General features: G+C 34.2%; 1 protein-coding gene across 1 annotated transcript in view; it reads left to right on the top strand.

Moving 5' to 3' along the window:
- Nucleotides 1–1828: 1828 nt before the first annotated feature.
- Nucleotides 1829–23088, top strand: part of LOC122046483 (magnesium transporter MRS2-I-like) — a 39844-nt gene continuing 18584 nt past the window's right edge. The window contains exons 1-5 of the mRNA XM_042607201.1: nucleotides 1829–2226; nucleotides 2327–2356; nucleotides 2865–3024; nucleotides 20222–20343; nucleotides 20940–21014. Of these exons, the coding sequence (XP_042463135.1) occupies nucleotides 1984–2226; nucleotides 2327–2356; nucleotides 2865–3024; nucleotides 20222–20343; nucleotides 20940–21014 (630 nt within the window). The 5' untranslated portion in view covers nucleotides 1829–1983. The remainder of the gene's footprint in view (nucleotides 2227–2326; nucleotides 2357–2864; nucleotides 3025–20221; nucleotides 20344–20939; nucleotides 21015–23088) is intronic.

Genomic DNA, 23088 nt, shown 5'->3' with positions numbered 1-23088 from the left:
AACTTTTTCAATCACCTATTTTTGGTCCTCTAATTTTTTTCTGAATAAATCAATTATTCAACTTTTTTAATAGGTCACTTATAGGCCATTCGCCAAATTTTTCTAGAAAAATTGATGGAAACTACGAAGCATACCTCCTATGTGCCTTTTAGAGGGGTAAAAGACGTCCATCACTCACACGATGTTCAACCAAAATCTCATAGCTATGTTCATAATTTCCAAGGTGCTACTTCCTAGAGAGATCTTCATTAGAGAGGCTATTGCTGGCACGACGCAGCTGTATTCCGCCAATTTACCACTAGGGAGATTGTCATCATTGCCGGGCACCAAAGAGGAGGTAGCGATAATAGGGGTGATGTCCTTCTACGATGATTTTTGTTAATCTTTCTAAAAAATTTTGACGGAAAAATATAAGTGACCAGTTAAAAAAAAATTGAAAGGTCAAAAATAGACGTTTGAAAAATTTAAGAGTTTGGGAGGTAATTTACCCTCATAATTAATATTTCTGTTCATTTACTATAAAGTAGTTGATACCATATTCACGTGATATTATGCCAATTTAATAAATACATGTGCTTAGATATTCTTTTAAATTAAGATGGAAAGTTTCTAAATATACTGTGAACAATAGCAACATTATGAAATTTCAATAGCCATTATACTGAATTTGAAAAAAATAAAATTTAAAATATTGAAAAGTTATTATAAATTTATATAGTAACCTGCAATAAATTAATATAAAAATAATTTTTGAGGAAACATGTGAAATCAAACTTGTAGTTTTGGTTATCTTTATTATTTACATGAATATCTTTATAGTTTTCGAGAAAGCAGGTAAATTTCATCTACTAAATTTGATAAAAAAAAATAAATATTAATTATTAAAATAAAAAATGTACATAAATAATCTTAATATTAATTTCCTTTTTAATCTACTTTTATAAATTAATCTTCAAAATATACTTTGGGCATTATAAATCTTGGAAAAAAATAATAAAAACAAGACCTCTTAAATTATGTAAATTTTTAAAAGGGCATCCATATTTTTTGAAGTCAAAAGGTGTCTCATGATGTATTATCTCGAGAATACTATTACTTTTAATAATATTATTATAACAGTTAATCGTATTTATTTTAACGTATAACAATTATTTGTAGCTGATATAATATTATTTCTTACTTTTAATATTATTATAGCTATAACTAACTGCTACCATTTATAACATATATTATTATTGTTGTAGTATTGTAATAGTTATTTAGTAGTTGATATAATTACGTAACTGGTATAATTATTTTAAAATGATTCTAATAAAATTTAGATAATTTTAGTGAGTTGGTAAAAAGTATTTTGATATAATAGTATTAAGGATTTATAATTTAACTATAACTATATAGCTGCTAAACTTAAAGTGATTTTAAAAAGTTTAAGTAATTTTAATTAATAAAATGGTAAAGAATATTTAATATAATTGTTTTTTATTTATAGTAACGGATGGAATAATAGTTATTTTGGGTAAAAAAATATTTGATGGAATGTTTTTTTAAAGATATTATTTAGACGATTTACATATAATTTGTAATGCTATTTTGATTTTTATCCATAAATATGCCTTAATTGCTTTTTAATTCCATCCACTAAAGGGCATCCACTAGATGCCATTCTATCCCTTCCTACCCTATCCATCTATACTAATCACTAATTATTTAGTATTTTTAATTGTCATAATGCATGATTTTCAGGCTCCAATATTTTTGCCTTATTCAGAGCGGGGGAAAATGACAGTTTGATTCTTACTATAAATATATTTATTATTATTATATTAAAAAAAAATTTGATTAATCGATAGAGAAAGGGGGCTCTTTCAGTTTTAACGCTTTCCGCGATGGTTCTCAGGCCTCCGCCTTCCCCACCTGTTAGCGCCTAACCCAGTTCCGAGTCGCCAGTTGAGACTTGAGATGTGAGGTCCACCGACGGCGGAGATGGCGCGGGAGGAGTTGGTGCCGGCGGCGGAGGTGCAGGCCTCTCTGAAGAAGAAGACAGCGGCAGCAAGGAGCTGGATTCTGTTCGATTCCCATGGGGAAGGCACGATCTTGGACGTCGACAAGTATGCGATCATGCACCGAGTTCAGATCCACGCGCGGGACCTTAGGATTCTTGATCCTCTCCTCTCGTACCCTTCTACGATTCTGGGACGGGAGAGGGCCATCGTTCTCAACCTGGAAGTGAGTTAGTTGTCTTGTCTTTGAGTTGAGTGGCTTTGCAGTTCATTCTGTCTAATTCTGTCTTTTCTCCCTGTCTCTCTTTTTTTCTTCTCGGGAGCAGCATATAAAAGCGATCATCACCGCGGAAGAGGTAATGAAATAAAGCTTTTTTTGGCTGTAGAATTTCTTGTTCTGGTCATTATTAATTCATGGTTCGAGAATTCATCATGAAACATCACCTTTTTCTGATAAAAGGGATCACCACCGTAGGTCAGTTATGAAACAATGTCAGGACTCGTTGTTCTGATCCAGATAACTTCTTTTTCTTGAATATTGGAGTTTACTCACTGATAATCCATAAGTGGACAAGTGAACCTCCTTTAAGTTACAATATGCATAACAGGAAGGCTCAACTTGTTTCCCATTTTAGATAGTTCTTTGTTTGCTTATCAGGTAAATTTGACAAGTAATTGTTGTCATGGTTTTCGAGTGGAACAAGGTAATTATGGATTTGAAAGAGTTTACTTCTCTTGGAGTCAGCTTCTGAAATTTAGTGAACTTAATTTATACAAGCTTAATTCGTCCATGATCACTAGTTTCGCACTTAGAAAATGGATTTTCCTATTGTTTGCTAATGGTGAAATATACCTTGGAGCTAGGTTTTGCTGAGGGATCCCTTTGAAGAAAATGTTATTCCGATCGTGGAAGAGCTTCGTCGACAATTACCATCAGCAAATTCTATCAACCAAGCACGAGTTGAAGGGATGGAGAACGGTGGATTTAGTGGTCCACATGATATAGAGGCCATGGAAGAAGATGGTATGTTATGCTGACTTTTATTTATACACGGTGGATTTTATTGTGATATTTTGTAGTGTATCATAATTTAATGCTAATTTAGTCCCCCATCGTGAAAAGGAAATTCATTTCCCTTCTTTGTTTCTTTTTATGGTGTTAACTCTATCAATTGCAAAGAAGTTAGTCAGATGGTCAAATCTAATACAAATTCAGCTCTTTATTGAGTTCTTCCTCAAGGCCTTCGAAAATGGCTCTATTTGTTTGATGGAAAATAAATGGCAGCCCGGTGCACGAAACTCCTACCATGCGGGGTCCCGAGGAAGGATCCATTATACATAGTCTTACCTTGTTTTTTGCAAGAGGCTGTTTTCAGGATTTGAACCCGTGATCTTTTGATCACAAAGTAACAAAAGTTTGGTCAAAGGAAAATTTTGTTTTAGTTAATGAAAAATGAAGAAAATTGCATTAACTCAAAACTTTTCAAATACATGGGATCCTAACCAAGGTTTAAAATTTTGATCCGTGTCAAGGTTTCGGTCTCAGACCGGAATGATATGGTTTTGGTATCGTATCGTGCCGTGCCGATACGGTTTTGGTATTTTTTTTATATATAGAAATTATAAGATAAATATGTTTATGGTGTGTATAAAAATAAGTTGTATATTGATTTTGTACAAGTTCTCAATTATTGAACAACTTAATATTGTTAGAAAAAATAATTAAATATAATTTTCACTAAATAAAATTGATCTATCAATAACTTAATTAAAATTGATCTATCTATACTAATAAGTATATAAATTAATACAAAGATATATAATAATTATATAAATTAACTATTTATTCATTTAATTAATTATTAATTAAATAATATATATTTTAAATAGTAAAAAAATATCAAGTAAAAAAATATAAAATAATAAAAAATTATCAGAATATAAATCTAAGCTATTAGAATTTTTAAATTTTTTTAGAATTTTTAAAGAATTTTCTAAATGAAATTTAGTTTTTTATATATTTTATTAGGATAATTTAATTTGAGTTTATAAAAGCTTGTTCGAAATATCACACTTATCTTAGGAATTGTTTAAATTAATTAAATAAATAAAAAATGAAAAAAAGAGAACTCGACGTGAGGCGAGACGCGACGGATCGCGGGGGAGAATAGGATGCGTCCAACGTAGTTGGAAGTGTGGTTGGACGCGTCCGGCGACACGGGAGGAGTTGCAGGATGCTTTCGCCGGTGTTGAAGGCGTCCGGCGACGCCTTCGTCGTGGGGAAGCATCCTGCAACTCCTTCAGTGCCGTCTGTGACAGCGTTGAGACGAGGATGCCTCTGGTGCCGGTTTCGGCCGCCCGGCGGAACGGTAAAAACCGTCCGTGCCGGGCGGCACGGAACGACATTTCATTCCCTAATCCTAACTATTTTTTTGATAACATTACTTATTTTTCATAAAATAATAAAAACCTTAATTATTCAATAAAAACTCTAACAAACTTTCTAAAAAAGTAAACAACCTTTTACAAAAACTAGCTATACTATCATATCCTATAATTTGTAGAATCACGATCTAATGATTTATTATAATAGTTTAGTCTAATTGAAGGAAATACGTGATTACAAAATCATGATTTCTCACACTCCCCCTCAAGATAATGACAAGCATTTATTATTTCCATTTCGGGTACAATATTGAAAAATACCGAACTACTTAACCCTTCTATAAGTATATCTACAAGTTGCTCATGTGTAGATACATAAGGAGTAAAAGTCAACTTGCTCTCTAGGTTCTCCTTGATGTACTATCTCTCAATGTCAATGTGCTTTATGTTGGACATGATTATGAGCTATGCTAATCGCAAATTTATTATAACAATAAAGTTTAATTGGGTCATACCAATTGATTTTCAAGTCTTCTAATATAGTCTTCATACACAAATTTTGAGCCATTGCTCGGAATTTTGCCCCTGCACTAAATCACACTACTACATGCTGGTTCTTTCTCCTCCACATCATAAGGTTACCACCAAGAAATGTGCAATATTCAATGGTTGGTTTCCTATCAACCATTGATCTAAAGCATAATCAACATCCATATATGCATCTAGCATTGGATCTCCATTTCTTTTAAATAGAATATCCTTTCTTCATGTTCTTTTAAGATATTGTAATATTTGGTGAGCTTCTTGCTGATGAGTTTCTTTTGGATTATGTATGAATTGACTAATCAAATGTACTGTGAGCAGATGAGACTGATAAAAATGTACTATGCACATATATTATTTACTATGCATATCTTATCTAAGACAGATAAATAAGTTTTCCTACCATATTTATATTTTCTTATCTACTGTGATATCTTCCTCTGCCATTCTAAGTATGGGATTTGGGTCTATTATAGTACTTGCTCATAGGGCTATAAATGAATTGGACATTCGTGAACAAGCTTGGTGAAACTTGTTTATATTTGTTTATTTGTAAAAGAACATACAAAATAAACAAGCTTGAATACTAGTAAGCTTGGTTCATCAACGCTGATGAACAATTTATGAATAAAGGTATTTATTAATTTAAAGAAAAATTAATTGTAAATTTTATCTCTTAATTTTTTATTCAAATATATAAAATTTATGATTTTTTGTAATATAATTTTTTTTATAATATGTTAAAAATAAGAAAATAATCTAAGTTTCATAATTAGATACTTGTTTAACTAATTATAAGGACAACAACATTGTTGTTGAGCATGATAAGCTTAAGTTGGGTTCGAGCTTGATAAATTTTTTAATGAATAAGTTTGAACAAGCTTGATAAGTAAATAAACAAGCTTGAACACAAGTAAGCTTGGCTCGACTTATTTACACCCCTACTTGTTGGTTTGCATGCTGGCTTGCTTTTTTTTAATGAGATTTGAAACATATTTATGATGGGAAATAAAAATGCCTTAAAGTGAGCCACCTCAATCTCTAGAAGGTATTTCTTATAAGTTGTCTCTTTTTATTATCATTTCTTGTAACTATTATATGACCATCTTTATCCATGCCCGTGATGATTGTTAATGTCCATATAGGGCTTTCTTCAATTTACATACAGGATGAGCATCTAAATTATTTTCTTATCGATCAAATCTTTATATAAATTTCTTCCTCTAGTTCTCCATGCAAAAAATGCATTCTTGACATCAAATTGTGACAACTCCCAACCAAATCTAATAATATTCATTTTTTAGATGGAGCAAATGTCTCTAAATAGTCAATCCCATAGATTTGAGTATAGCACTTAGCTACCAACCTTACCTTATATCTCTCTATTGATCCATTTACTCTATATTTCTCTGTGTAAATCCATGTACACTCTATAACTTCCTTTCCTACAATTTCACCAATTCCCATGTTTTGTTCTTCTTTAGTGCCCTCATTTCTTTATTTATCGTTTGTTTCTATTTCTCATTTGATAATGTCACAGATAAAGTGGTAGGTATGACAAAGACATTTAGGTTAACTAAAAAGAAATTATGTGATGGTAAATAATGTTTAAAAGGTAGGAAATTTACAAGAGGATATATGATCATCTTTGCTTGATAATCTCCGTCCTTATCTTACGACATGCAATTCTCTCCCTGAAGGCAAGGTATAGTGAAGGAAGATGCATGTTCATTGAAAGTAACATCCACTGACGCATCCAACTTCTTTGATGGGGGATGATGACACTTGTATCCTTTTTGAGCTGAGGAATAATTACAAATACACATTTTAACGCTCTTGGGTCTAGCTTCCCTTACGTTGATTATTCATATGAACAAATAACACACACCTAAATATCTCAGGGACAAGATTATTTATAGTGTTTATATTTGGATAAAATGTGTAGAATGTTTTTATTGGACTCTTGAACCTTAAGATTTTGGGAAAAAAATGATTTATAAGATGAACCATTGTATGATTTGCTTTCTAAGAAAGATTTAGGCACATTTTTCCTAAATAAAAGAGCTCTGGTTGATTGATGGAGATTACTATGTTTCCTTTTTGCATTTCCATTTTGTTGTGGTGTATTGACACAAGATGACTTATGTATTATTGTTCTAAACCTTTTAATACCGATCACCCTCAGGTTTAGTCGGCATAAGCTGGATACAGGTGCCAACTAAAAAAAAATTGCAAACATGTTATTAGCATCATATTTGTATTTAAATACAAATTCCAAGTAACACAAGTACAATCATTGATGATCAAACCATTTTGTTCCAGAAGCATTAGGAGTAGTAGAAGGTTTGTAAATATCATTGTGAATGAGATAAAAAAGAAAAGAGCTTCTTTTCTTACTTAATGAAAACACACATTTGTTTTTAGTAAGTTCACACACTTTGTAATGGAAACTCTTTAACATCTATACTTTAGAATCAAGATGGAAACAAATGGATGGATCTCCAAGTTGGTGGTGGTGAAACAAAATCTTATCATTGTTAGATGAATAAAATTCTAAATCTAAAGTGGAAGGTAGCTTGTCTTTCGTAATGTTTGATTGGCCTTATGTGACAGAAACTTGCTGCTAATGAAGGATCCTGAGATGGATGGCAATGATGTAGAGGTCGATGGTGATGTGAAGGCTGGCAAGTGCGATGGTGACTAAGGTGGGAGTTGCCTACTAAGCCCAAGAGGTCCAACTTATGCACACTCAAAAGCATTAGAGGCCGCCAAAGTTGTCGACAAAGTCACTTCGATGCTTAAGTCACTAAAGAGTGGAAGTAAAGAGAATGTAGAAAAATAATAAAGTGAGAGAGATTTTGAACCCTCTTTTCCTATGGACATACCTAGGTATTTATAGTTGTAGGTAGGTGGGAGGGTATGTCCAAGTATGACCTATTATTATAGGGGGCCATGCTATAATTGTAGGGATCATATTCAAGTATGGCCTGTGACTGCAGGGTAGGTGGCATAGGGGGTCATGTCTATGCCCAAGTTGAATGTTACATATAAATGGCATCACTTTTATAAACTCAAATTCAAATAAATTATAAAATAAATATTATAAATAAAAACACAATTATCTCACTAAACTCCTAGACAAAGAAAGGTACCAATTAAAGTATGACCAAATTTAAAGATACACTAAAAAAGACATGATCCCAAATTGAATAATTGCCAAAGATTTAATTTAAAATTCAAAATCCATTTGATTCTTTTTCTATTTGCATTATTCTTCCCTAATGAGGAGAACTCGACTCAATTCCTTTTTCCACATCCACTCGTCCACCATTTTTGTACCTATGCCATTTTTTTAAAAAAATTTCTCACAAATTTATCTACCCAATCACCAAAAAAGATAATTTTATTATTGTTACTACACTTGGAAAAAAATAGGTGAGAAGGAAAAAACAAACAAACAAAACTCTAGGTATCAATATCATCTTCATCTATAAATGCTGTGCATTACAGACCACAACCCATTGCAAGCTTCTTCTTCAATATTAGTGAACTGGCCTTTTACATAGACCTTGTCTAATGATTACTTTTGATACTAACTCTTGAGCTAACCACACATGTCTTCTTTAGTTGTACCAGACAGTGGTAACCTCTAGATTTAGTCACTTCCACATCCTAATGTCGTAGTCTTGTGGATGGTGTTCTTGTTGGTGCCTTGTATCGATGTCCACACCACCTTCCTCATTTTGACTACTTGTTACCACTATTTCCAACACCACTGGCATCTGTGACCTTAACCTAATATATCCATCTATCTGCACTCATTTGTTGTCTCCCACCTACACTTATGCTTGTGATTGTTGCAATTCGTCTATAGTTTGCCTACCGTGCATGATTCTGGTAGCCCTACCTCTTCTGCAGGTGACATTGACCTCTCATCAATTTTCTCAATGCAAACCATGTAGGAGGCACCCACTTTTATTCCTCCTTTTCTAAGAAGCAACCTATAGCAACCCCTTCCTTTCTCTTTTTCAAATACAACAAAGTTGACAATCAACTTGAGATCTTTGTTGACACTCTAGTTTGTCAGCTCTAAATTGATAGCAAGGGTTCCACCTCTCTCATATTTGTGAGACTTGACATAGATGATCCTTCCTTTGCCTCTGACAACATAGTGACTAAGCCAACCTAGAGTTGTCTATCTGCAAAGCCATGGTCTCATGGAACCCCTTGCTCCAGCATTGCCTTCCTCATATATCCTCCCTCATCAGCAATAACCTGCCCAATTACCTCTACAAACATTGCCTTCTCATCAACATGAAGTAGCAATTGGACCTGCCTTTTGTCTAGTTTCTATCAAAGATGGAGATCATGGAAATTCACTTTTGAATACTTTCCAAATTAATTCACTAATTTAGGAAATTCAAGATTAATCTTCTGCTCTCTAGAAAAAAAAGGCTATCATAAAATCTGTTTGGCAAATCAATTACATATTTCCTATATTTGAACTTTCCTTGCCAGAATTCCAGGCAAGTATTGGGGTTTTATTCAAGATCTAATTGCAACATCTGATTACAACTATTGACCAAAATATTTTTAACTTGATCAAGCTTGAACCTTGCAAAAATTTTAATATAGACAAAGCTCGCATTATTTCGATATAAAAACATTTTCCTTTTTTTTTGGTTTTTTTGTTTATTTAGTTGGTAATTTTAAACTACTAACATTCAATTAGTTTTCCAAACAATTTTCTACATATCATTATATATTTTCTTGTAAAATCCCCCTAAAAATACTATAATATTATTCCTATTTAGTTTGGCCATCATGAACACAAAAAGTCTTTCTTAAATGAGCTACACAAAGATAACACCTTAAGACCCTAGTTCTCTTACAATCAATAAGCTTTTAGTTGAAATAGGTAGACTCAAATAAATCACTTGATAACTCGACCTTAGAAAAGTCCTAAGATGACATTTTAGAAAAGCTTCTTGATGACACATTAGATGAATCCTTTGAAGATGCAACCTTAGAAGAAATCTATAATAACATTTTAGAAGAATCCTTCAAAGACATCTTTGATAAATTCCCAATGCTCTCTTTACCCCCAAGATGGATAAGGGAAGAAGGATTCAACGAGAGTTGAGGCAGTTGCTCATGTTACTTGATGCAAAATTAGGGAATAAATGTATTTGAAATCGGTTCACTTATCAAATTTGGGCTAATTTTTTATGTAACGACCCACCTTCTGGGTACTGGCTGTAAGGCCGGTCGCTACAATTATACTAAACTATAATGTGCGGAAAACTGATCTAATTTAAATCTTAGTTGCTAACTGATAACTATTCTTGGTTCTACATGTACTGAAGGATGTAATCTAAAGTATACCTAACATATACTACATCCCCTATGGTCAAAGAGCTGAAATAAACGTTTTCCAGCTGTTATCAGACCTCCCAATCGATCCGTTGATCGATTGGAACGTCGGATTGATCCAGGGATCGATTCAGCCGGCTACTGTACGCGGGACATAGGTTGGATCGATCCAGTGATCGATCCAGCACGCTACGGTGCTCGGGACGATATTCTGGATCGATCGGCTGATCGATCCAGACTGACCAATCGATCCAGTGATCGATCCCCGAACCTTCTGTTCGCGACAGAAATTGCTGGATCGATCGGATGATCGATCCAGAAACCTACTGTTCGCGGAGCAAGTTGCCCGATCGATCAGCTGATCGATTGGGACCCCCAATCGATCCACCGATCGATTGGGGTGTCTGATTTCGCACTGAAACTCTGATTTCAGCACTTTGGCGTGCCAAAACCTCACACAACAATTCTAACAAGGCTAGGAAACACTCTAACAATGGAAACTAACATTCTCACATCACAAGAGAAGGGTTCTAAGCATAATAGAGTGCATAGCTAACTAATTCATAGTGATTAACAACTAGAGTGCAAATAACAAAATACTGTAAAGTTCTGATGCTTAAGTAAAACTTGCTGAAATCCCTTAGAATCTTTTATTCCAGTTCCTGCCACACACATCTTGATCTGCATTGACCTCCAGCCTCCGCTACTGGTCCACTTTTCCTTTACCTTTATCTGCAGTATAAGAAAAGTAGTATCTATAAGCTAAAAAGCTTAGTAAGAAACCATGTACCTCACAAAAATATGCAACGATGCAAATATGATTTCAAATCATGCTGTTTAAAACATATGCTGGATATACTGAATAAACTAAGCATGACATGGCATAGAAGCATACAATCATGGCATACCTAAAGCTGAGCATAAAGTCATCATGCATATTCACAGGGAAAAACTAAGCTGATACTAAGAATTGAGCTACGCTAATACTGAGCTACTGCTAGAACTGTACTGAATTCACGAACTACTTTATGAAAGGTTGAAAACCACATACATATAATAAGTGAAAATACTAAACATGCTGCTGATGGGCCCGGCAATTGTACGTGCTATGCGCGCATCTCTAACTAGACCCGGGGTTGCAAGTCCCGAATTTAGTAGAGCTACTAGGCTATCTAAATCTAGGGACCGACTATGGGAGCCCAGTCCAATGGATATCTAATCCAGTACAGTGCCAACTGAAAAGTAAAATACTGAGTATAGCTAAACTGTTCTAAATTGCTGTTTCTAGGTTATCTGAACCTAGAGCTAGGTTGTCTGAATCTAGAGGCGACTGTGGGAGCCCACCCATTGGACCGTAGTCCCATATAAGCTAGAATAAACCGATTTACCAATTTAGATGCTTCTAATGCATTCAACTGTGCTAATAAAAATGCCTAAGTTGCATTCTTTTTCTAAGCTGGTTATTTAATCGAACACCTAGTGTGCTTTAACTCCCTTCTCTATTAGGGAGACTACCTTTAGGCACCCAACAGCATCTAAACCTCCAACTGAAGGAGAAAAGACGTGTCCGGCCCATCTAAAGGTACTCACTAAATCCCTAAACCTGCGAGGAGGGTTAAATACACCCTATGTGTCGAAAACATACGCATATAACTAAACTAATGCACAGAAAATCAAACGGTAGCTATTATACTGCAGGTGAGGGGTTTCTTACCTTGTGTGCTAGATTTCTTACAAATCTAATCGCTAGAAATTCCGGTGGAGACGACTTCTCGACGATTCGCTCGCGTCCACGTGCTCTACTCGCGGAGAGGAACGTCCTTATGCTGAAATCGTCGCCGGAAGATGTCCTTGGGGCCCTAGGGAGAGAACTCTAGGTCTTCTTGGTGTGGCGCCGAGAGAAGGAGGAAGAGAAGAGAGGGGCGGCGTGCAAGGTCTCGGTGAAGAGGGAATTACCGAACCAACACAACCAAATAAACCAAACCAACTTAAGTTCTTAATTTATATTAAGTGGATTATTGAACCCAACTCTAATATAAATATAATTGGTTCCTCTTTCTTTCAGCACGGCCTTGCTGGGTTCACCGGTTACCAAGGCTAACTAAAGGTTTAGCGGACCCGAGAGGTCCCGGGTTCGATTCCCGCTTAAGCCTTTTTATTCTTCTAATTATTTTTGCTACTTCCGCTACTCGGAAAATTCCAGAAAAGTATCTAAAAATTTCAGAAAAATCAAAGAATAATTCTAATGCAAGTTTGAGAATTTTCGGGCGTTACATTTTATCCACCCGAAATCATGTGGAATGAAGTTTTCTTTCCTCTTGAGCAAAGTTCTATGATGAACCTGAGAACTATTGATGACCTTGCACCATGATCTTGTGGCGAGCTAGTGGTCGTGAGCTTGTAATATCAGCGTGGCTGTGTTCTCGCGGCAAGCTTGTGGCTGGAAACTCGCATTGGGGGCCATGACACCAGTTCCCTCTTTCCTTTTCCTCCCTTCTTCTCGTCCCCTCTTTTCCTCTTTCGTTCCTTTCTTTTCCATGATGGATCTTTTTCTATGGGTAATCATTTTTCCCCTTCTATCCACCCTCAGGGATAACAAAAGTATAAATGACCTATTGATTTGATCACCATGACCCCTACTATGACCACAACTTAGGTTCTTATATTATAACTCATTCATGTTATTCAATGGATCCATAAAAGGAAACTAGTAATGTAAAATATCAACTTTAAAATTTATAAATGAATTGTTAAGAAGCTGAGTTAGCTTCTTTATTTGTGTCTATCTACCAAATTAAGAGCTTTACTTTTTATGCAAGCAATATATTTGCCGATAGTAAAAACGAAATTGTATTAATTAATGATTATTATAAAATACTTAGTGAGGTAAATTTTTTATGAATGCAAATTTCCTCATCACATCTACTTTAGATACATCCTTATTCTTTGTATTTTTTTATTGGACCATATTAACTTATCCTTTATAATATTTATTTATTTAACTTGTTAACTTATTCAAACACTATAATTTTTAAATTGGGGATATGCTAATTTGTTGGAAGAAATTTGAGAATTCATTTTCACATGTTGACTTTATCACAATTTAATGTGAATTCATTCTCACCATTACCACCTTCACTCCCTATATTTAAATGAAGAATTGAACAACTATAACAAATTCAAATATTTTCTTATTCATTGGTAGTGTTCTAAATGACATTGCAAGCAGCTGTCTAGGCGGGAGGCGGAGCTCACCTGCCTTGCTTTTGTCGGAGGCGACTTTAAAAGACAGGATAAAATACATAGGTTAAAAAAAAACCTTTCGTTTCCTTCTCCTTCCGCCTCCTTCCAATTGCTGTGTTGTTGCTCCGCAGCTGCGGTCGCCTGTCGTTGCTGCTACTATTATTGGGTAAGGTTTTCCAAAACCTAATTTCGATTTCGATGTTTCTCCGTGCTTCCTTCGGAGGCTTGCGCGAAGGACGCCTCACCGGACCCATCGTAAGGGCATAGACGTGTCGCTCGATCCCTGCAATACGTTGGCAGACCCGACAAGGCGTTCGTGCACGCACGACGGGTCCAACGAGTGTCGATCCTCCGACAGAAGCAAAAATGTGATTTAGATTTTTTTTTGTTTTGTTTTAAAACTTAAGATTTAATCGAATACTTTCGATTAATAATTTTAATTAACTCCCAACTATGATTGAGATAATTTAAATAGACCTAATTAAAGCCTAACTTACGTCGCAAACCCCGTCCACACCTAAAAAATATTTTCGGTTTGAAAATTTTTGTGTGCTTAATACTATAACTTATTCCCTAAACCCTAAAGACAAAACCCTAAATGGTATACCAGCAAAAAAAATCAAAAAAAAAAAAATCTAAATTGCTGGTCACATAACTATATTGTGTGTGTATATATATATATATATATTTAATTTTTTTAATATTTAGATTAAATTGTTGTTCTAACTTTTAATTTTTAATCTTTTATTTGATTCTTGAAGAATAATGGTAGAAAATGAGAAATAATCAGAGGTGGAATTGAAGCTGAAGTCTAGTGATATTGTTTGAGATTATGGGATATTGTATTGCAAAGAAAACAGAGATTGGATCACATGCAAATTATGTAAGAGGCTTATTAAGGGAGGAGTTTATTAGATGAAACATCATATTATTTGTATTGTAGGACAAGTTGAAGCATGTCCTAAAGCATCTGATGAAGACAAAAAAAAGAAGAGGAAGAGCTTATCTTGAAAATAACAAGAATAAGAAGCGAGAAAGAGTGGAAGAACTAAAAGAAGAGAGGATGGAAGTAAATAAAAGTGTTGATGTAGAGGATGAAGATTGTCAAATGGAGGGAGATTCTTCTAAAAAAAAAAGTCAAAGCACCTCGGGCTATTGATAAGTGGACATCTGCAATCGATCCAACAAAGGCAAAACAACAAAACATAAGTGATGTATTAAATTTAAAGTTTACAAATGATGTGTATGGGTACCTTGCAAGATGGATTTACGAGGGGGGGATTCCTTTTTATGCAATTGACAATCAAGACTTTAGACAATTTATAGAGGCGGTTGGTTAATTCGATCCGGGGTACAAACCTCCAAGTCAATATCTTCTAAAAGAGCTACTTTTGAAATAAGAAGTCGAGAGAATCAAATTATCTCTAAAAAAGTATGAAGAAGAGTGAATGCAAAATGGATGTTTAATTATGCCTTGTTGACGTGAATCCGATTTTTTACTTCAAAGATCCAAGTAGACAAAATGATATCAATGTTATGAATGAGTTCTTAAATTGTGTTGAGAGAATTTTTCCCACCGACGAGGACATACAATCTACGATTTGAATTGTTGAAGTATAAGAGTAAATTTAGAAATTTTAGAAGAAAAATGATGGTCATCACATATGAGAAGGTGGATGTGTATCATAACTTTGATCCGGGTACATCTCTTTCATTTATTTCTATTCCCTAATATACATGTCTCTTTTACTGATTTTTGGATTTATTATTTTTTTTGCTTCTTTACTTTTTTAAGTTGGATGGTGGTCCAATTATGGTGGTGACACTTCAAACTTATAAAAAAAAATGGCAATGCGATTTCTCTCTTTAACAAGTAGTCATTGGGGAGTAAAAGAAATTAGAGACAATTTGCAGGAGTAAGTAGTAATTCATAAATTATGTTATCTATTCTTTTTTTATTATTTTTGATAATTTTCTAATTGTTTAGATACATACTAAGAAGAGGAATAGGCTTGAAACATCAAGATTGAATGATCTTGTATATATCAAATTCAATGCCAATCTTATGAAGAAAAATAGTAAAAGCGAAATGGATGGAGATTTGCTTCTATCCTCTCAAGTTAGTGAAGCTCAAGGTAAAGCGAAATGGATGGAGATTTGCTTCTATCCTCTCAAGTTAGTGAAGCTCAAGGTTGGCTTGTTGATGGTGATGATGAAGATGAGGTCGAGCCAAGTTCAAGACTTACTTAGAGAATGGTTGCGGAGGCCTCTGGAGCGGATGAAATGCTACAACTAAAGAGCGCAAGAAACATCCCATTAGAGAATTTGATGAGGATTTAGATACCTTAGAGGAAGAGAATGAAGAAGATGTTGATTTTGAGTCCGATGATGAGAGGACTATAGATGTAATTGATGGTGTATGTGTAGATAATTTAGAAGATTAGTTTTGTTTAGTCTAGTCCTTGTTGACTTGTTCCATGTTGAATTGAAACTTTGAATTTTAAACTTAGACTTTTGGTATAAGTAGTCATATTACCTTTTTATTATTAATATGGTGATGATTTTTTATTAATTATCTTATTAGTTACATTTATATATTTATTTATATCTTATATAAACTCCGCCCACGACGAACCAGTCATGGCTAGTCCTAAGCCCGGATAAAGGAGGAGGGTTGTGTTAGGTTGCCGGCTAGCGTTAAAACTATGACAAATGTTCAATGAATAAATCCATTAAATTATTGTGCTAATGCTAGGTTGTTCCCCGGAAAGAACGCGTTGCAGGTCCGTAATATCTCAGCATGGACCGCTATATCTCCAGAATTCGGGTGTAGTGCTAAATATGAAAGAGTTTACGTTGTAGGATCCGACTGTAACATATCGGCAAAGATTGGACCGCTATTGAACTTGGTTGTAGTGTTCAATAAGCAAGAGTTCTCACACTATAGATTGGATAAAAACAAATATGATAGGAAAACTAATAGTCTAAAATTTAGAATATGGAACATAGGAACCCTCACTGGTAAATCAAAAGAGGTAGTAGATATGATAATTAGAGAAGAATTAGTATTTTGCATGTACAAAAGATAAAATGGGCAGGCGAGAAGACAAAGATAATAGAGAACTCGAGTTTTAAGTTATGATACACAAGAAAGAGTAAAGCAAGAAATGGAGTGGATATTGTTGTAAAGAGTTCGTTAAAGGATAAAGTTGTAGGAGTAGTTAGAAAAGGGGATAAAATTATAGCTTTTAAGATAATAGTGGCGAAGGAAACTATGAACATAATTAGCGTATATGCACCGTAAGTAGGATTAGATGAAGCTACCTAATCAAGATTTTGGGATGACTTAGATGAAGAATTACAAAACATTTCGCCAAATGAAATGATTTTAATAGGAGGTGATCTAAATGAATATATCGGAGTGAAAAGTGAGGAATATGAGAGGGTACATGGGGTTATGGGTTTGGAATGAGAAATAAAGAAGGAAAAAACTATATTAGATTTTGTGATAACATATGACCTTATATTAGCTAATACGTTTTTTAAAAAAGGAAAAGAATACTTTATCACGTTCAAAAGTGGGAATAATAAATCACAAATTGATTTTTTTATGGTTAGAAAGAATGATAGAAAGATTTATAAAAATTGCAAGGTCATCCTGGATAAACCTTTACTGCCCAACATAGATTAGTAGTGTTTGATATATGCCTCAAGCATAGTATCAATAGAAAAAAAAAATATATACGACTCTTAGAATTAAATGGTGGAAGTTAAAGGATAGGAAACAAAATATATTTAAAGAGACGGTAGAAGTACAAGCATTAGGCAAAATATAACTCCAATATGACATGGGATAAAATGGTATCAAAGTTGAAAATAGTAACTAAGAGTGTACTCGGTGAGGTCATGCACCACAAAGTAAGGAATCTTGGTAGTGGAATAAGAAAGTACAAGAGAAAGTGAAGGAAAAACGAACAACTTATAAACAATTATATATTTGTAAGAACGAGGAAACTTAAAAATATATACAATAACCAATAAAGATGCCAAGAAAATAGTGAATGAAGCAAAAAAATGAAACTTTTTATATCAAAAATTGGATACAAAAGAAGATAAAAGAAATATTTATAGAATAACTAGAGTGAGAGAAAGGAAGACAAGAGATCTTATCCAAATAAAATGTATTAAAGATGAATATAATAGAGTACTAGTAAATGATGGAGAAATAAAGAGCGGTGGAAGAATTATTTTCATCAACTTTTTAATAAAGGTTTAGGTGACTAATTTAACTTAGGTAATTTAAGTAGGTCAAATGAGCATGAAAATTTAAATTTTTATCGTAGAATTCAAATTTTAGAAGTAGAACAAACTTTAAATGGGGATGCATAATGGAAAAATCGTTGGACCAGATGATATTCTGATAGAGGTATGGAAGTGTCTAGGGAAATAAGGTATTGAATGACTTACAAAATTATTTAACATGATATTGAAAACGAAAAAAATGTCTGCTCAATGGAGGATAAGTACTCTAGTTCTCTTATATAAGAACAAGGGAGATGTATAAAATTGTACAAACTATTGGGGTATTATACTAATAAGTCACACCATAAGACTTTGGGAAAAAGTAATAGAAAAATGATTAAGGAGACGACTGACGATGATCGAAAATCAATTCGGGTTAATGTCTGGAAGGTCGACAATAGAAGTTATACATTTTCTTAGACAACTAATTGAAAAATATCTAGAGAAAAACAAGATCTAACATAATATTCATTGACTTAGAAAAAGTTTATGATAGAGTTTCAAGAGAAATTATATGGGAAATTCTAGAAAAGAGAGGTGTTAACGTAACATATATTGAACTAATTAAGGATATATACGAGGATATAACAATCAAAGTAAAAATCTTCAGGCGGAGTTACTGAAGCATTTCCAATAAAGATAGGGCTACATCAAGGATCAACTCTAAGTCCCTATTTTTTTACACTAATCATAGACGAACTCACTGCACACATTCAAGACACAGTATCGTGGTGCATGTTATTTGTAGACGATATTGTTTTGGTAGATGAAACACATGAAGGAGTAAATGCTAAACTAGAATCTTGACGGGAAACACTAGAAGGAAAATGTTTTAGCTTTAGTAGAATAAAGATAGAATATATGCAATTTAAGTTTAACAATATTAGACGTAATGATATAATTGTTAAGATAGGAGATGACGAGTTGTCCAGAATTGAGAGGTTTTAATATTTAGGATCATTTTTGCAAAACGATGGACGGATTGAGAGATGTCTTACATAGAATACAAGCAGAATAGTTGAAATAGAGGAGAGCGTCGGGTGTCTTATGTGACCGTAAAGTACCTTTAAAAGTTAAAACTTAAAGGAAAGTTTACAAAATCGTAATTAGACCTGCTATGTTAAATGGAGCTGTTGGGCTATGACTCGAGCACATGAGCGGAAGAGGAGAGTTGATGAGTATATTAAAGTGGATGTATGGACATACAAGAATGAACAGAATAAAAAATGAGAACATTAGAGAGAAAATCGGAGTTGTATCTATTGAGGAAAAACTCTAAGAGACACGTTTAAGATGGTATGGACATGTACTTAGATGACCAATAAATGCTCCAGTTAGGTGATGTGAAATTATGACAAACACGCATATCAAACGAGGAAGAGGAAGACTAAAAAAGATTTGGTTAGTAACAATAAAATAAGATAAAATTTATTGAAGTATAGACGATGATATAGTAGGAAATAAAACTCAATGGCGTAAAAGAATCTATATACCCGACCCCATCTAGTGGGATAAAACTTTGTTGTTGTTGTATTTGTATCTTATATAAATTGTATTTTATTGTAGGAACTTATTTATGCATAAACATCATAATAAATGACTATGTAGGAAGCTTTTTATTGTAGGAACCCTAAAAAAATTCAACCACCTTGGCACCACCTAGGTGGCTGAGGCAGTAGGCAGTTACTAACCATCTTGCTACTGCCTTTTGCAACACTGTTCATTGGAAAAGGCAATAAAAAAGGAATACCACAACTTTAAAGTACAAAAAGAGAAAAAAGTGCTTCGATTTCTTGCTCATTTGAAGGGATGCCTAAAGGAGAAGAAAAATGCAAAAACATTGCTAAACATACTTAGTGAAGCAATTGTGACACGTTTAAACAATTTAAGAGGGCGATGACGACTTTCTCCTTCCTATGTATAGGAGTTCTTTGAATCAAGTTTGGACAAAAGGGCAGCCTAAATTGTTCAAGTTTTTCAAAGTCCTCTCTCAATTTGACCAAGTTTTAATTTTTATCCATTTTGACTCTCTATTTGATCAAATTTTAATGAATTCCATCAATTTTATAATATAATTTAATTAATTTATAGTTGACTTCTTTGAATTTCGTGTCTTTTGTAAACTTATCTTTAATTTTTATAATATGCTGATTTCTCGAAAAAATATATGACCAACCATTGATGACATGGATCCAACTTGGGTGGTCCTTATCAGCATCAACCAATTTTGTCAACTATGATGCCAACTAACTAGGTTTTTGGATAATATTTTCATTTAATATGACAATCTTTATAATGGTCAGTTTTGTCTACTCATATGCATTGCCTTTACATATTCTCTTGTTATAATAATACTTTGTCTCAAATCTTTTCAGAATCTCCGTTTGAGTTTCGAGCTCTAGAAGTTGCTTTAGAAGCTATTTGTAGCTACCTTGATGCGCGCACTTCTGACCTAGAGACTGCTGCTTACCCAGCTTTAGATGAACTCACTTCCAAGGTGACAACTGACTTTCTCTTTATTCATTCCTTTGCTGCATTGTTTTGAATTGTTTCGCAGCAGGTGTCTTTTTATCTCATGCTAATCAATACAATTTCTCTATGCCAATTATAGTGATCACTCATATCTGTTTGAAGATACATGTAAATCGTGGCTGATGTAAACCAGTAAAATAGGGGATATTGGCAGTTTCAGTTTATTTGTCAAACATACACTAGTTTTTGGAACCTTAATATCAAACATCATTAAAATAATTAATTTGTTTAGTTGTTCATAATAAGTTCCTCTTCATTTGACAGTATTGCAATGAGCAAGACCCCTTTTTTGGATTTATGATCAAATTGATTTAAGATGTCATCTGAGTAGTAGAGTATTATGTAACTTTAAAAGCAAAGAGACTTTTGGTTATGCCTTTCAGAGACCTAATATCAGAGCCCTTGAATATTAAGCTATGACAACCATGTAAAAAAATTTAAAGTGCTGCTTATTGTGCTTGGGTTTTGGATGTACTCTAGTCATCTTTCTTTCATTTCTCAGTAACTGTACACATTCTTTCATGTTCTTACATTGTTCGACAGTTGTGATTATAACTGCAGATTAGCAGCCGTAATTTGGATCGTGTACGCAAGTTAAAGAGTGCCATGACTAGGTTGACTGCTCGGGTTCAAAAGGTGTGATTTACAGCAAGCAGCTTCTTGTTGAACTTAGAAATAAATCATGAAGATATATTTTCCATAAGTTTCTTTAAAACATGAAGCTAATCAATGCGTAAAAGAGATGATTTCACAACTTACCTTATTCTATATGTTATGTAAGATGGGAGTAGTAATGCATGATCAAATAACTAAAAGTGTGATTCCATGTTATCACCAAATCAGAATTTCTAGTATTTGGTTTTATTTCATCTGTGTATCAGCATTAAGATCATTGCCATATACATGGTTGTAAAACACATCTTATTTTCAACTAAGAACTATTACCCTAGTATCAAAATTAGTCTTCGAACCTTGTTAATATACATTAATACTAATACAACATTTTCACTCTCAACTTTGTAGAGGAGAGGGATCTCTTCTATGGTTCTGTTTTTGTTCTTTAATCTCTGTAGGGTTGGGGATGTTGTGAGTCAATGAGATCATGCAGCCTGCCCTTATGGTTATAAAACCCTAATTCTATTTTCTTTCTTATCCATTAATCCTCCACCCCACAATAGCAAACTTGTTATGATCTCTCATTCCTCAGATCTCTCTCTCATAAAAATTGGATTGTGACCTCTAAACTAGCAGAAGATGCTAATTCTCATCCTTTGTATTGCTCATCATGAAATCCAGAAAGCACAACTTCCCTGAGAAAGATTGTGACTCCTCAACATGTACGAGACCACATAAAGAGATCTTCCCTTCTGAAGACAAAAGATCTTTGATTCTGTTGTTGTAGACATTGTCCTTCCCTGTTGTTGTTTCATAGTTCTTCCATTTTGATGTCGCAGAGAATTTTTTTTTGTTGTTGGATTCAGAGTTTATTTCTAATCTAGGTGTTGTTGATGCATAGAAATGAGAGACTGCCTTGCTACGATAACTTCCTCTTGTTTATTTACAAGTTTGATGGGGGGACACTTTTTTTTGCCATTGGTTAGAGCTCCCTTGATCCTTAATTTTAGTTCCTTTACTATTGTCATTGTGAAGTGTTCCCTCCTTTGCTGTTGATGGAGCTAATTTTATTCCATCATCGCTAAAAACATCACACTTCGTCACAGAATAATCAAAAGGAGAATCTAAAGAAGAAGACATAGCCCCCAAGGTTAGATAGAAACCAACCTCCTGATATCCACAAGCAATTATCTTCCTTACCATAAGAATCTAATCCCTAGCCGCACTTACAATTCCAAGAACATCAATTTTTAATAAAAAAAACTCCATTTTCTATGCCAAAACTTTGTCAGATTGATAGATTTAGTGCATTTATTTTCCCTTCAAGCTTTCCTCTTCCCTTCTTATCTAAGAGTATCCACATCAGTTATCCAATCCAAAGATTTTATCCTAAATTTTGGATAGAGTAGTTAAAAAATCTTTGCATCTGCTACCCTATCCATTCTCTAAATTTAGCATTTATAAATAGTACTTCTTTAAATATTATAGAGGAGAGAGAAAAAATAGGGAAGCTGATATATGGTGTAGTGAAAAGTGGATATCTAAATTTAATAAAGTAAATTTTTTACCCTAACTTATACATTTTGGATAAAGAAGCTGGTGTGGATGCTCTATTGCTCTGATTACATCAAAGGACAGATGGAGGAGAGAAAGAAATCAGTAGTGGAAAAAAATCCATAGTGGAAAGGAAAAATATCAGCAAATCAGCCCTATTGGAAGGAAAGCTGAAGGAAAAAAAACAAGAAAAGGAAAGAAAATTAGTAGAAAAAAAATTCACCGAGAAGGACTACAGTGGATACTGCGACCAACCTCGTTGGCCACCTTGCCACCGTAAGGCCGTGGCCAAGCCTTGAGGCCACGCAGCCATTTTGCCACAGCAAGGCCTCCTAAGGCTGCTGCAGCCATGAGGCTTAGGTTGGCTGCCACTTCGTTGCCTCGTGGTGCCGCGAGGCTTGGCTTGGCCACCGCCTCGTGGTGCCGGGAGGCTTGTCTTGGCCACTACCTCACAGTGACAAGGTTTGGTCGTGACCTGCCTGCATCTCTTTGCGAGTCCTTGCCAACTTGACGGTTTCGATGAGAGGTTGGGGTTGCGAGA

This window comes from Zingiber officinale, chromosome 2B (genome assembly GCF_018446385.1).
Source record: "Zingiber officinale cultivar Zhangliang chromosome 2B, Zo_v1.1, whole genome shotgun sequence".
In the NCBI taxonomy this organism is placed as follows: domain Eukaryota; kingdom Viridiplantae; phylum Streptophyta; class Magnoliopsida; order Zingiberales; family Zingiberaceae; genus Zingiber; species Zingiber officinale.
Note: the sequence above shows the minus strand (reverse complement) of the source record. Positions and strands in the feature narration are given on the sequence as shown.